We start from the raw sequence: 14,582 nt of genomic DNA on the forward strand, positions 1-14,582 counted from the left end.
TAAAAAATATATATAATTACTGTAATATTACTATACTATATTATTACTATAAAAATGTATTATATATATAAAATAAAATAAAACATTTATAAAACATTCAATTATCACAGAACATGACGCAGCAATTCTTAGATGTAATCATTTCAAGTCCAGGAAGTGACGTAGCCTTCGCGCATGCGTGGGACCGATCGCGTCTTTCGGTACCCTTCGAGTAGTGAGACGACCAGCCGCCCTAACTAGGCCCACGGACCCCACTTTGTACACCCCTGGACTTGCCCGTTTTTCAAACAAACGCGTGTGAATAACTTCTTCCAACATGTTTATTTTCCTTACGCCTGCTTTGCCGCAACAGGTAACATCCGGGGAGCGTGACGCCGTCGAGATGACGCTCACTTTTCACCGCGAAGGTGGTCTTGGGGGGGGGGGGGGGTCACGTGTTGTCCTGCGCCCCGCCTCCTTGTGCCACCGGAGCGTGCGCGCGCGGACTTTATAAGCTTATGCGAGGGGATCCGAGGCGGCTGAGTCGCGCGCGCGCGGGAAGATGCTGACGCTCGTGCTCGTCCTGCTGACGGCTTCGGCCGCCGCTTGCCGACCGGAGCGCGACCGCCGGGCCGCCGGCTGAAGTCCCGCACACCGGCGGCGAGTACGCGGGCCCCACCGACCTTCTGTCCCGGCCTGCCACCGCCGCCAAGGAGGAGGACCGGCACCACGGTGGGGGGTACCGGGGTGGTCCAGTGGGAGTGGACCTACGTGCAGACTCCCTACGTCATCGCCGTGTGGCTCCTGGTGGCCAGCGTGGCCAAGATCTGTGAGTACATACACACACATAGTGACACATACTGTATGTCAGGCGTCACTAGACCTAATACTGTACTGGGGCACACCCGGGGGACAAATAATTCATGTGAGCGTGCAAAGTGAGCAAGCAAAAACATTTTTAGCACTTATTTATCATAAAAAATACATAAACAGTGCTTTGAACTATGAAATCACATCAGATTATGTTGTATGGATCTTTTGATTAAGCACCTGAAATTAACTCATGCATTTGACCTACTTGTGCACTTTTTTACTCCAGACTTCTAAACTGCTACTGGTAAAAGCAAAAAGGAAGATCCATTCATCTTTTTAAAATATTTATTGCAGTAATCATCTGCAAATTTTACATCTACAAAAGTAAATTAAAAATAAAGCACCCCTACATCTCTGGTTCTTTTATATTATTTAATTTAAATTTATGGCGATGTGGCTAATCCTATTTCAGATACACAAAACTATAAAATATACACAAAACAATAAAGCCACAGTAGTAGAATAAATGAACAAATGTTGTGTGTCTTTTCAGGGAATCATTTTCTGAGAAGTAAACTGTAACGTCTCCTTTTCATTTTTGCAAAGTGGTCAATCACTCTGGACAGACATGGAAATATTACAGTAACTGTTATACAGTTGACCAGTTGTTCCCAACTGCTGGGTCGTGACATAAAAGTGGATTGTGTGTCATTTTCAGTGAGTCGCAGTCAGATGTGTGCATGAAAAAAAAAAAGTTTAGGGAGAAAAAAATCAAATTGTGGCAACAAAACCAGATATTTTTAGCCATTTTTCTAGTGACTATTAGTGAGTATTTTAGCAAAAGGCAAACCCGACAAACAAGGTGCGAGGAGGATTCAGGACAGACATGGAATATATATTTAAAAAAATCTAAATGGGGCAACAAAACCCGATATTTTCAGCCATCTTTCTGAAAACAAATACAGAAATGTTTACTATTTTTTCTGGAAACAAAACCAAATGCTTTAGCTGTAGCCATTTTTCTGGTGACAAAACAAGATTATTTTAGTCAAAGTCACAGCGATTAACAAGACAAGTCTACTGTGCTATTTTTCTGTGAAATAAACTTGAATGATTTAAAAATTTGGCTCACAACTTGATCATAGGAAAAGTGTTTTTCTTCCTGAAAATAAACCATTTGAGAAGCACTCAACTCACACATGCTTACTCCAAATCATCATTGATGCAGAGGTCCTGAGCAGAACCAGCAGACAAATCAATGTTTGTCTTGAAACAAGGAATAACGTCAGCTAACTTAGCATCAACTTAAGACAATGATGTTGCCTAGCTAGCTACGACTTCACTTACATCTCTCATTCCTGCTGCTTCTTCTCTGCTGCGGGCGAATAACTTTCTGAATTCCATCTAGGAGTTACAGTTTGAGTCAAATCCAAATCAAAATAATAAAATTAACAAATTGTTGTTGGCTAACATTACCTACCTCATGCAGTGATTCGCATCCCTCTCTCTCTCTCAACTGAAGTCTAGATCCACACGTGAATAAATTACCATATTAATTAGCCATGTGCTCATTGTTACGTGGAGTGAATACAGTAGCAATCAATTACCGTACTAAGTAGTATGTGCGCTGTTGTCTATGTTATGTAGACTTAAAACTCTGAAGCGTTTTTTTTTTATTGGTGAAATTTTTCCGGGGCACTGCAGATCAACACTGGGGCACATGCTCCAGTGAAATCTGTCTGGCGACTCCACTGCTGTATGTCCGACTTTAACCTGAACATGAATAAGTGAATAACATCATGTCAACGCAGACTACACCTTTGACCCTGAACATGAATAAGGGGGGTTGCCCACATATGCAGGGTCCTCTCCAAGGTTTCTCATAGTCATCATTGACACTGTCACCGACGTCCCACTGGGGTGAGTTCTTCCTTGCCTTTACGTGGGCTCTACCAAGGATGTCGTTGTGGTTTGTGCAGTCCTTTGAGACACTAATGATTTAGGGCTACAGTGGGGCAAAAAAGTATTTAGTCAGCACCGATTGTGCAAGTTTTCCCACTTAAAATGATGACAGAGGTCTGTAATTTTCATCATAGGTACACTTCAACTGAGAGAGACAGATTGTGAAAAAAAATCCAGGAATTCACCTTGTAAGAATTTTAAATAATTTATTTATAAATTATGGTGGAAAATAAGTGTTTGGTCAACCATTCAAAGCTCTCACTGATGGAAGGAGATTTTGGCTCAAAATCTCACGATACATGGCCCCATTCATTCTTTCCTTAACACGGATCAATCGTCCTGTCCCCTTAGCAGAAAAACAGCCCCAAAGCATGATGTTTTCACTCCCATGCTTCACAGTAGGTGTGGTGTTCTTGGGAAGCCACTCAGTATCTTCTTCCTCCAAACGAGACTAGTTTAGTTTATACCAAAAAGTTCTATTTTGGTTTCATCTGACCACATGACATTCTCCCAATCCTCTGCTGTATCATCCATGTATCCATTTTGGTATAAACTCAACTCGTGGTGTTTGGAGGAAGAAGAATACTGAGTTGCATCCCAAGAACACCATACCTACTGTGAAGCATGGGGGTGGAAACATCATGCTTTGGGCTGTTTTTCTGCTAAGGGGACAGAACGATTGATCCGTGTTAAGGAAAGAATGAATGGGGCCATGTATCGTGAGATTTGGAGCCAAAACCTCTTCCATCAGTGAGAGCTTTGAATGGTTGACCAAATACTTATTTTCCACCATAATTTACAAATAAATTCTTTAAAATTCCTACGATGTGGAATTCCTGGATTTTTTTTTCACATTCTGTCTCTCACAGTTGAAGTGTACCTATGATGAAAATTACAGACCTCTGTCATCATTTTAAGTGGGAGAACTTGCACAATCGGTGGCTGACTAAATACTTTTTTGGCCCACTGTATATATTAAACATTGATTAATTGATTGATTGATTGATTGATTGATTGACCATCATGTCAATGCAGACTTCACATGAAAACTGCTGAGTAATCTTTCCCACAGCCTGTTCCCGCCCTCTAGTTTTATTACTTATGTATAAAATACTACACGGTCTAGCGCCAGCCTATCTTGCCGATTGTATTGTACCATATGTCCCGGCAAGAAATCTGCCTTCAAAGGACTCCGGCCTATTAGTGATTTCCAGAGCCCAACAAAAGTCTGCGGGTTATAGAGTGTTTTCCATTCGGGATCCAGTACTCTGGAATGTCCTCCCGGTAACAGTTAGAGATGCCACCTCAGTAGAAGCATTATTAAGTCTCATCTTAAAACTCATTTTGTATACTCTAGCCTTAAAATAGACCCCTTTTTAGACCAGTTGATGTGCCGTTTCTTTTCTTTTTCTCCTCCGTCCCCCTCTCCCTAGTGGAGGGGTTCTGGTCCGGTGGCCATGGATGAAGTACTGGCTGTCCAGGTGGGACTGCTCGTCCAGAATCGGGACCAAGGATGGACCGCTCGCCTGTGTATCGGTTGGGGACATCTCAGTGCTGCTGATCCGCCTCCGCTTTGGATGGTTTCCTGCTGGCTCCACTTTGGATGGGACTCTCGCTACTATATTGGATCCACTTTGGACTGGACTCTCACGGTTGTGTTAGATCTACTATGGATTGGACTTTCGCAATATCATGTTAGACCCGCTCGAGTCATCCATTGCTTTCAGTCCCCTAGAGGGGGGGTTGCCCACATATGCTGTCCTCTCCAAGGTTTCTCATAGTCATCATTGTCACTGTCCCTGACGTCCCATTGGATTGAATTTTCTTTGCCCTTATGTGGGCTCTACCGAGGATGTCGTTGTGGTTTGTGCAGCCCTTTGAGACACTTGTGATTTAGGGCTATCAAATAAACATTGATTGATTGATTAATCTGCCTGTTCCAAAAATAATTCAATAAAACTGTAATATGGCGCCTCTTTCACACTTCCGCCACCGCAAAATAACAGAGCAGCTTGCGTCTTTGGAGGACGTTAGTGCAGAAAACACAATTGTTCTAAGAGCGGAGGACAAGTCACACTTCTTACTCCCCCCTGTTTCTAGCGGCGTGGTCCGTTCCAGGGTCAAACTGTTGTTCAACTTGATGTGCAAGGCGGTCGTGCAAGCGTAAAAATAAATTAAGCAATGTTATGTACACTATAATAAGATAGATAGTAATTTATTGATTCCTTCAGGAGAGTTCCCTCGGGCAGCACAGTGGAAGAGGGGTTAGTGGGGTCTGCCTCACAATACGAAGGTCCTGAGTTCAGTCTCGGGCTCGGGATCTTTCTGTGCGGAGTTTGCATGTTCTCCTCGTGACTGCGTGGGTTCCGGCTTCCTCCCACCTCCAAAGACATGCACCTGGGGATAGGTTGATTGGCAACACTAAATTTGGCCCTAGTGTGTGAATGTGTCTGTCCATCTGTGTTGGCCCTGCGATGAGGTGGCGACTTGTCCAGGGTGTAACCCGCCTTCCTTGCCGAATGCAACTGAGATAGGCGCAACCCCCGAAAGGGACAAGCAGTAGAAAATGGATGAGTTCCCTCAGTAAATTAAAATTCCAGCAGCAGTGTACAGAATTGAGACCTGAATTTAAAAACTCCATCCATCCATTTTCTACCGCTTGTCCCTTTTGGGGTCGCATTCGGGTGGAAGGTGGCGTACACCTGGACAAGTCGGCACCTCATCGCAGGGCAATTTAAAAAGTAAATAATGGGGGTATAAATGGAAATAAAATTGAAAATATAACAATAAGAATAAAAAATATAACATTAAAAATAAGAATACAACAAGAGAAACCAGGCAGTAGTGACCATGTTATGAAAAAGTATTGCACTGTTATTGTTTTGCATCCCCTTTCATCCTTGTACCCCCTCTAACCCCAGAGAGGAGATGTACTGTCTGACGTGTGGGACAAAGGAGTTTTTGAGTCTATACGTCCTGCACTTAGCTTTTTTCTTCTCTCTGGCTCCTCTCGATGTGGAGGAGCAGCGGCTTTACTTTGAGTTCCTCCCGGATGACAGAGCTTCTCACCCTATCTCTAAGGGAGAGACCCGGACGAAACTAATTTTGGTCGCTTGTACCCGTGAGCCAGGTGAGGTGGTTCGGGATGCCACGCAAACTCTTCTCTAGGGAGGCGTTTGGGGCACGTCCAACCGGCCCTTCCTGCCAAGGGGGAAGACCCAGGGCACGTTGGGAAGACTATGTCTCCCGGCTGGCCTGGGAACGCCTCTGGATCCCCGGGAGGAATTGGACGAAGTGGCTGGGGAGAGGGAAGTCTGGGTTTCTCTGCTTAGGCCTCTGCCCCCGTGACCCGACCCCGGATAAGCGGAAGAAAATGGATGGATGGATAGTCCTGCACTTGGGATGAAGCAGTCTAGCACTGAACAGGCTCCTCTGGTTACTGATAACTGTATGCAAAGGTGACTGGCATAAGCCATGATGCTCAAGAGTTTTTCCACAGTCCTCTTCTCTGCCACAGTCACCAGTCAGTCCAGTTTTATTCCGATCGTGGAGCCGGCCCGCCTGATCAGTTTCTCCAGCCTGGAGCTGTCCTTCTTAGATGTTAGTTAATAGTGTGGGAGTCCAGTCCATAATGGATCTAGTTAAGAGTGTGAGAGTCCAGCCCATCGTGGATCTAACATAATAGTGAGAGTCATGCCCATAGTGGATCCAACATAATAGTGCAGGTGTAGGGAACCTATGGTTCGGGAGCCAGATGTGGCTCTTTTGATGACTGCATCTGGCTCTCGGATAAATCTGAGCTGATATTGCTTAACACGATAAGTAATGAATAATTCCTCTTGTAATCACAGTGTTAAAAATAATGTTCAAAATATAAAACATTCTCATGCATTTTTAATCCATCCATCCGTTTTCTACCGCACCTGTTCAAGAAGTTGCGTTAATGGTAAGAAGTTATTTATTTATTATTGGTTAGTGTGGGGCTTTCCCTCCTGGGTGTTCTTCAGACCACCAAGCACCGACATGACAGACTGTTTCAGGGTTACAATATTGTTTTATTTTTCAATAAGTCTTTCAGTTGCTTTCCAGCAATTGTCTTTTCCTCTTTCATTTTTGCTCGCGCTCTGGCTCCAGCCCCAACCCCGTCTCTCTTCCTGGCTGCTGCTTATAACAGAGCGACAGGTGATTAGATAACAAGGCCCAGGTGGGCCGTCTACGCACCTGTCGCTTATTCAGAGGCCGGTCCTGGCACACCCCAGGTCACTGCAGGCCGGCAGGCCACGCCCCCTCCACAGTTAGCTTCAGAATAACAATGTTATTACAAAGAACAAGAGACCTATTATACTCTAGAAATGTTGGTCTTACTTAAAAATGCACACATTTATTTGTGTTCAGTGTAAAAAAATATCATATGGCTCTTACGGAAATACATTTTAAAATATTTGGTTTTGTGGCTCTCTCAGCCAAACAGGTTCCCGACCCCTGTAATAGTGTGAGAGTCAAGTCCATAGTGGATCTAGTTAATAGTGTGAGAGTCCAGTCCATAATGGATCTAGTTAATAGTGTGAGAGTCCAGTCTATAGTGGATCTAACATAATAGTGAGAGTCCAGTCCATAGTGGATCTAACATAATAGTGAGAGCCTAGCCCATAGTGGATCTAACATAATAGTGTGAGAGTCCAGTCCATAGTGGATTTAGTTAATAGTGTGGGAGTCCAGTCCATAGTGGATTTAGTTAATAGTGTGGGAGTCCAGTCCATAATGTATCTAGTTAATAGTGTGAGAGTCCAGTCTATAGTGGATCTAACATAATAGTGAGAGTCCAGTCCATAGTGGATCTATCATAATAGTGAGAGTCCAGTCCATAGTGGATTTAGTTAATAGTGTGAGAGTCCAGTCCATAGTGGATCTAACATAATAGTGAGAGCCTAGCCCATAGTGGATCTAACATAATAGTGTGAGAGTCAAGTCCATAGTGGATCTAGTTAATAGTGTGGGAGTCCAGTCCATAATGTATCTAGTTAATAGTGTGAGAGTCCAGTCTATAGTGGATCTAACGTAATAGTGAGAGTCCAGTCCATAGTGGATCTATCATAATAGTGAGAGTCCAGTCCATAGTGGATTTAGTTAATAGTGTGGGAGTCCAGTCCATAGTGGATTTAGTTAATAGTGTGGGAGTCCAGTCCATAATGTATCTAGTTAATAGTGTGAGAGTCCAGTCCATAGTGGATCTAACATAATAGTGAGAGTCCAGCCCAAAGTGGATCTAACATAATAGTGTGAGAGTCCAGTCCACGGTGGATCTAACTTAATAGTGTGAGAGTCCAGTCCATAGTGGATTTAGTTAATAGTGTGGTAGTCCAGTCCATAATGTATCTAGTTAACAGTGTGAGAGTCCAGTCCATAGTGGATCTAACATAATAGTGTGAGAGTCCAGTCCATAGTGGATCTAGTTAATAGTGTGGGAGTCCAGTCCATAATGGATCTAGTTAATAGTGTGAGAGTCCAGTCTATAGTGGATCTAACATAATAGTGAGAGTCCAGTCCATAATGTATCTAATTAATAGTGTGAGAGTCCAGTCCATAGTGGATCTAACATAATAGTGAGAGTCCAGCCCATAGTGGATCTAACATAATAGTGAGAGTCCAGCCCATAGTGGATCTAACATAATAGTGTGAGAGTCCAGTCCACGGTAGATCTAACTTAATAGTGTGAGAGTCCAGTCCATAGTGGATTTAGTTAATAGTGTGGTAGTCCAGTCCATAATGTATCTAGTTAATAGTGGGAGAGTCCAGTCCATAGCGGATCTAACATAATAGTGTGAGAGTCCAGTCCATAGTGGATTTAGTTAATATTGTCGGATGAATGTAGAAATGATTTAAATGTTGAAACCGTTTAAACCAGGGGTGTTCAAACGTATGGCCTCAGGGCCGGAACAGGCCCGCGAACAGGTTAAATCCGGCCCGCAGGATGAGCTTGCCAAGTATAAAAATTAACCTAAAATTTTTAAATGAAAGAAAGTGTTGTTCTAAATGTGTCCACTGGATGTCACAGCAGCAATTATTTGTATTTTTGGAGATACATACGTAAATGTACAAAATAAACCACATGATGTTAGTACATCGGTAGAGGAAAATTATCAAACCACATAAATAGCATACTGTAATTTGATTTTGATATATTTCTTTTTATCTTGATCGATAGAAAATTAACACCAGTGAGTTGACTGATGAACATTATCACATAATTTATTCAGAAAATATAAATAACGTAAAGTGTATATACTATTAACCGCAACAGGTAATTGTAAAAAAAAAAAACACCCAACAACATTATGATTTGTACAATTTCAGAATGTGCTTAAATCTATTTTTAAACAAAGAAAACAATCTGTAGTTGTCTTTATTTTTAAGTTATCGTGCCGTGATTTTACCAGTCTGGTCCACTTGGGAGTAGATTTTTCTGACACAATGACACAATGTTGTGGAGCGGCACAATCAGTGTGTTGTTGTTGCGCAGATGGTTAACCTCAGTGTGCACGCGACCAGAGCACACACTGATCATTTGTTGTGTCAGTCAGCTGTGTGTGTGTGTGTGTGTGTGTGTGTGTGTGTGTGTGTGTGTGTGTGTGTGTGTGTGTGTGTGTGTGTGTGTGTGTGTGTGTGTGTGTGTGTGAACGTAAAGAACTGGTCGAAAGGTCAAAAGTCTCAACTAAAAAGTCATAACAATGTTAATAATAGGAATGTATACTAGGGTTGTGTGTCATAAGCTTTATGCCATATAATAATTATAGGGACGGCGTGGCGCAGTGGGAGAGTGGCCGTGCGCAACCCGAGGGTCACTGGTTCAAATCCCACCTAGAACCAACCTTGTCACGTCCGTTGTATCCTGAGCAAGACACTTCGCCCTTGCTCCTGATAGGTGCTGGTTGGCGCCTTGCATGGCAGCTCTCTCCATCAGTGTGTGAATGTGTGTGTGAATGGGTAAATGTGGAAGTAGTGTCAAAGCGCTTTGAGTACCTTGACGGTAGAAAAGCGCTATACAAGTACAACCCATTTATCATTTATTTGACCGTCAATTGGGGCTTCACGGTGGAAGAGAGGTTAGTGCGTCTTCTTCATTATACGAAGGTCCTGAGTAGTCAGGGTTCAATCCCAGGCTCGGGATCTTTCTGTGTGGAGTTTGCATGTCCTCCCCGTGAATGCGTGGGTTCCCTCCGGGTACTCCGGCTTCCTCCCACCTCCAAAGACATGCACCTGGGGATAGGTTGATTGGCAACACTAAATTGGCCCTAGTGTGTGAATGTTGTCTGTCTATCTGTGTTGGCCCTGCGATGAGGTGGCGACTTGTCCAGGGTGTACGCCGCCTTCCGCCCGATTGCAGCTGAGATAGGCACCAGCGACCCCAAAGGGAATAAGCGGTAGAAAATGGATTTATGGATGGACCGTCAATAGAGCTCTTTAATTTGATTGATTGATTGATTCAAACTGTTATGAGTAGATTGCACAGTACAGTACATATTCTGTACAATTGACAACTAAATGGTAACACCCAAATGAAGTTTTTCAACTTGTTTAAGTTGGGGTCCACGTAAATCAATTCATGGTGATACTATCGTTATATCCTGATAACGCATGTAATCTAAACAATGGTGTTAATGTAAAAATAATGTAGCTGTTAGATATGTAGATAATAGTGTAATGCAGATATTAGTGTTCATACCAATAATGTAAAATAATGTATGCTACACTGTATCGCTCTTTCCCCTCCAAACGCCGCTGCCTGTTGATGTTCTCCTCCAATTTTGCATCAACATTTGCAAAAAAAAGGGTTGCATTTATTAATTTAGATTCAATTCCAGAATCTTGCAGAGTAGATACCAGATTTCTGCATTTAATAATTGACCTAAAAATATAAATAATTAAAAATAATAATAATATTAATACTGAGTGAGATTGGTTTTCTGCTGAAAAAGTGGCCTGTTTAAAAAATACTAACAATTCAAAAACAAAAATACCCTTTTTTTTACCCCAAAAATGCCCAAATTTGCAGCGGCGCAAATGCTGAATGACACCTATAAAAATATCTATTTCTGACAAGCTAATAATGCCTGTATGCCACACTGGTTGTCTGTTTCCCCTAGAAAGCGCTGCTACATGTTGACGTTCTCCAGTTTGGCATCAACATTTGCAAAACAAGTGTTGCAATTAGTAGAATAGATTCAATTCCAGAACCTTACGGTGCAGATACCAAGTTTAATCCTTTAATAATATACCAACTAATAATAATGTCGACACACAGTGGGATTTGTTTTGCAAAACAGTGGCCTATTAAAAACATAAAATAAAAACAATAAAAAAAAACATAAAAAAAAACTTTTTGACCTAAAAAATAATCATATTAATGATGAGAAAAGTGAGATTTGTTTTTTGCAGAAAAAGTGGCCAATTAAAAAAATAATAATAAAAAAAAACGAACAAGCAAAAAGAAAAATCCCCAAATTGATGACGCTTATAAAAATGTCTATTTATGATACAATAATTTACTTATTAAAAGAAAAAAAAAAAAAAAAAAGAAAAAAAAAATATATATATATATATATATATATATATTTGTCTTGATTGGATTATCCAGAGAATAGTGCTCGATACCGTGGTAGAGCGCAATATGTAGGTGTGGGAAAAATCACAAGACTACTTCATCTCTACAGAACTGTTTCATGAGGGGTTCCCTCAATCATCAGGAGGATTTAATGGAAGCATTCACATACAATGGTTTATATAGGGCACAGAGTGGGTGGGTACAGGCAGGCGTAGGGCCGTGGTATGTATATATATATATATGTACAAAAAATTGTTTTGACTAACAAAATCCATTAATTTTCAGTCTTGCAATTGCTGAAAGACGTCTATAAAAATGTCTATTTATGACACACTAATAACGCAGGGATTATGCCGCTGTGTTGACGAGCCACAGTACTATGCTACACTGGCTCACTCTTCCCCCTCCAAACCCTGCTACCACCTTTAGTTGATGTTATCCTCTAATTATTTATCAACATTTGCAATAAAAATGTTGCAATTCGTGGATTGGATCCAATTATATCCCTTATGGTGCAGATTACAGGTTTATCCATTTAACAAGACATTTAATACAAATATTGATACACAATCAGATGTTTTTTGCAGAAAAAAATACCTATTTAAAAAAATAAAAAAGTCAAAATAATACAAATAATTAATAAATAAAAATCCCCAAATTTGCAGTGTCACAAATGTTTAATGACGTCTCTAAAAATGTCTATTTACGAGACGCTAATAACGCCTGGATTATGCTGCTGCATTGAAGAGCCACCGTATGCTACACTGGCTCGCTCTCCCCCTCCAAACCCTGCTACCACATTGATGTTGACGTTGTACAATTCTTTATCAACATTTGCAAAACAAAATGTAGTACTAGACTATATTTAATTCCAGAATTTTATGGTGCAGATTACAGGTTTATTCATTTAACTAGACACTTAATGATAATATTAATACACAATCAGATGTGTGTTTTGCTGAAATAAATTGCCTATTTAAAAAAAAAAAATATATATATATATATATATATATATATATATATCTATATGTATATATATATATTAAAACAAATTGACTAAAATCTATTAATTTTCAGTCTTGCAAATGCTGAATGACGTCTATAAAAATGTGTATTTATGACATGCTAATAAAGCCTGGATTATTCTCCTGCGTTGAACAGCCACTGTATGCGACACTGGCTCACTCCTCCCCCTCCAAACCCTGCTACCACCTCGATGTTTACATTCTTCTTTTATTTTACATCAACATTTGCATTAAAAGTGTTGCGATTAGTAAATCAGATTCAATTCCAGAACGTTATGGTGCAGATTACAGGTTTATTGATAATTGATAATAATAATAATAATACCCCTTTTTAAACATTTTTTTTTACAAAAAAATGTCACTGATTATGTAGGTAATAATGAGAAAGTAAATTATATTGTAATGAAATAATAATGTAGGTACTAATGTACATGATAATATTATCAATGCAAACAGTCTTGCATGGACAAAAGTGATAATGTAAACAAAAGTTTTTATAATATTTTTATATACACAATGTGAATGTAAAAATCAGTATTAATGTTAGGGCTGCGAATCTTTGGGTGTCCCACGATTCGATTCAATATCGAACTATTAAAGGAACCAAAAATATGACTTATTTTATCTTTGTGAAAACATTGGACACAGTGTGTTGTCCAGCTTATGAGATGCGATGAAAGTTTAAGCCACTGTGACGCTATTGTTCTTTTTTTTATTATAAATGTCTAATGATAATGTCAATGAGGGATTTTTAATCACTGCTATGCGGAGATTATAACTAATATTGATACTGTTGTTAATAATATTCATTTTTGTTTCACTACTTTTGGTTTGTTCTGTGTTGTGTTTGGGAAATGGGTTGAACTTGTACAGCGCTTTTCTACCCCTTTTTAAGGAGCCCAAAGGGCTTTGACAGTATTTCCACATTCGCCCATTCACACACTGACGGCGGGAGCTGCCATGCAAGGCGCTCACCATGACCCATCAGGAGCAAGGGTGAAGTGTCTTGCCCAAGGACACAACGGACGTGACTAGGATGGTAGAAGGTGGGGATTGAACCAGTAACCCTCAGATTACTGGCACAGCCGCTCTACCAACTTCGCCACGCCGTCCCCTTGGGTCTTCTCTCAATTGCTCTGTTTATTGCAGTTCTGAGTATTGCTGGGTCAGGTTTGGTTTTGGAATTGGATTGCATTGTTATGGTATTGTTCTGTATTGTTTTGTTGGATTGATAAAGAAAAAAAAAAGATTCTAATCGATTTTTTCCCACACCCCTAATAAAAGTGATAATGTGATAGTGCTAATGTAGATATTAGTCTTAATGTAAATACGTGTTAATGTAGCTCATAGTGGTAATGTAGATAATATAGTGTTATTGTCATGTAATAGTGTTAATGTAGGTCATAGTGTTAATGTACAGTATATTATAGTGTTAATTTAGATAATGTAGTGTTATTGTATTGTAATAATGTTAATGTAGATAACAATCTATCCTTCCGTCCATTTTGTATAACGCTTTTCCTCATGGGGGTCACGGGTAATTTGGAGTTTATTGTAAATTATAATGTATTTGTGTTAATGTAAATAATATTCTAGATAATGGTGTTAATAGCAATAATAGTGACATTGATAATTGTTGTCTTGGCAGTGTTCCACTTGTCTCAGCGCTTCACAACAGTGGTTCCGGAGAGCTGCATGTTGATCCTACTGGGTCTGGTTCTGGGCGGCCTGGTGCTCTTAGCCAATAAGAAGCAGCTGTACCAGCTGGAGCCCGCCCTCTTCTTCCTCTTCCTGCTGCCCACCATCGTGGGCGACGCCGGATACTTCATGCCGTCCCGGCTCTTCTTCGACAACCTGGGAGCCATCCTCATGTACGCCGTAGTGGGAACGCTGTGGAACGCCTTCTGCACGGGCTTCGGCCTCCACGCCGCCAAGCTGCTGGGGGTCATAGGTCAGACATGGAGGGCAAGGGGGGATATCCCACGCCAAAGTACTAATCAGACATAACCGCGAAACTTCCCATTGGAATTATCTGCTTATTTGTTTGCAACATTAGCTTGTAGATCAAAGTCTGACCTGAGGGTCACTTTTTTTTATTGGCCCACGCCATATTCTAAAAGGAAACCTGCAAAATCTGGTCAACTACATCTTTAGATTTTTCTGTATTGGTACACTTTAATGACAATTCTTGGACACGCCTG

General features: G+C 40.9%; 1 protein-coding gene across 1 annotated transcript in view; it reads left to right on the forward strand.

Annotated features, from left to right (window-relative positions):
• Nucleotides 1–572: 572 nt before the first annotated feature.
• Nucleotides 573–14,582, forward strand: part of slc9a5 (solute carrier family 9 member A5) — a gene marked incomplete at its 5' end in the record, with an annotated part of 38,579 nt that continues 24,569 nt past the window's right edge. Inside the window, 3 exon segments of the mRNA XM_061875321.1 lie at nucleotides 573–725; nucleotides 727–808; nucleotides 14,030–14,332. Of these exon segments, the coding sequence (XP_061731305.1) occupies nucleotides 573–725; nucleotides 727–808; nucleotides 14,030–14,332 (538 nt within the window).

This window comes from Nerophis ophidion, linkage group LG02 (assembly GCF_033978795.1).
Source record: "Nerophis ophidion isolate RoL-2023_Sa linkage group LG02, RoL_Noph_v1.0, whole genome shotgun sequence".
Classification (NCBI taxonomy): Eukaryota; Metazoa; Chordata; class Actinopteri; order Syngnathiformes; family Syngnathidae; genus Nerophis; species Nerophis ophidion.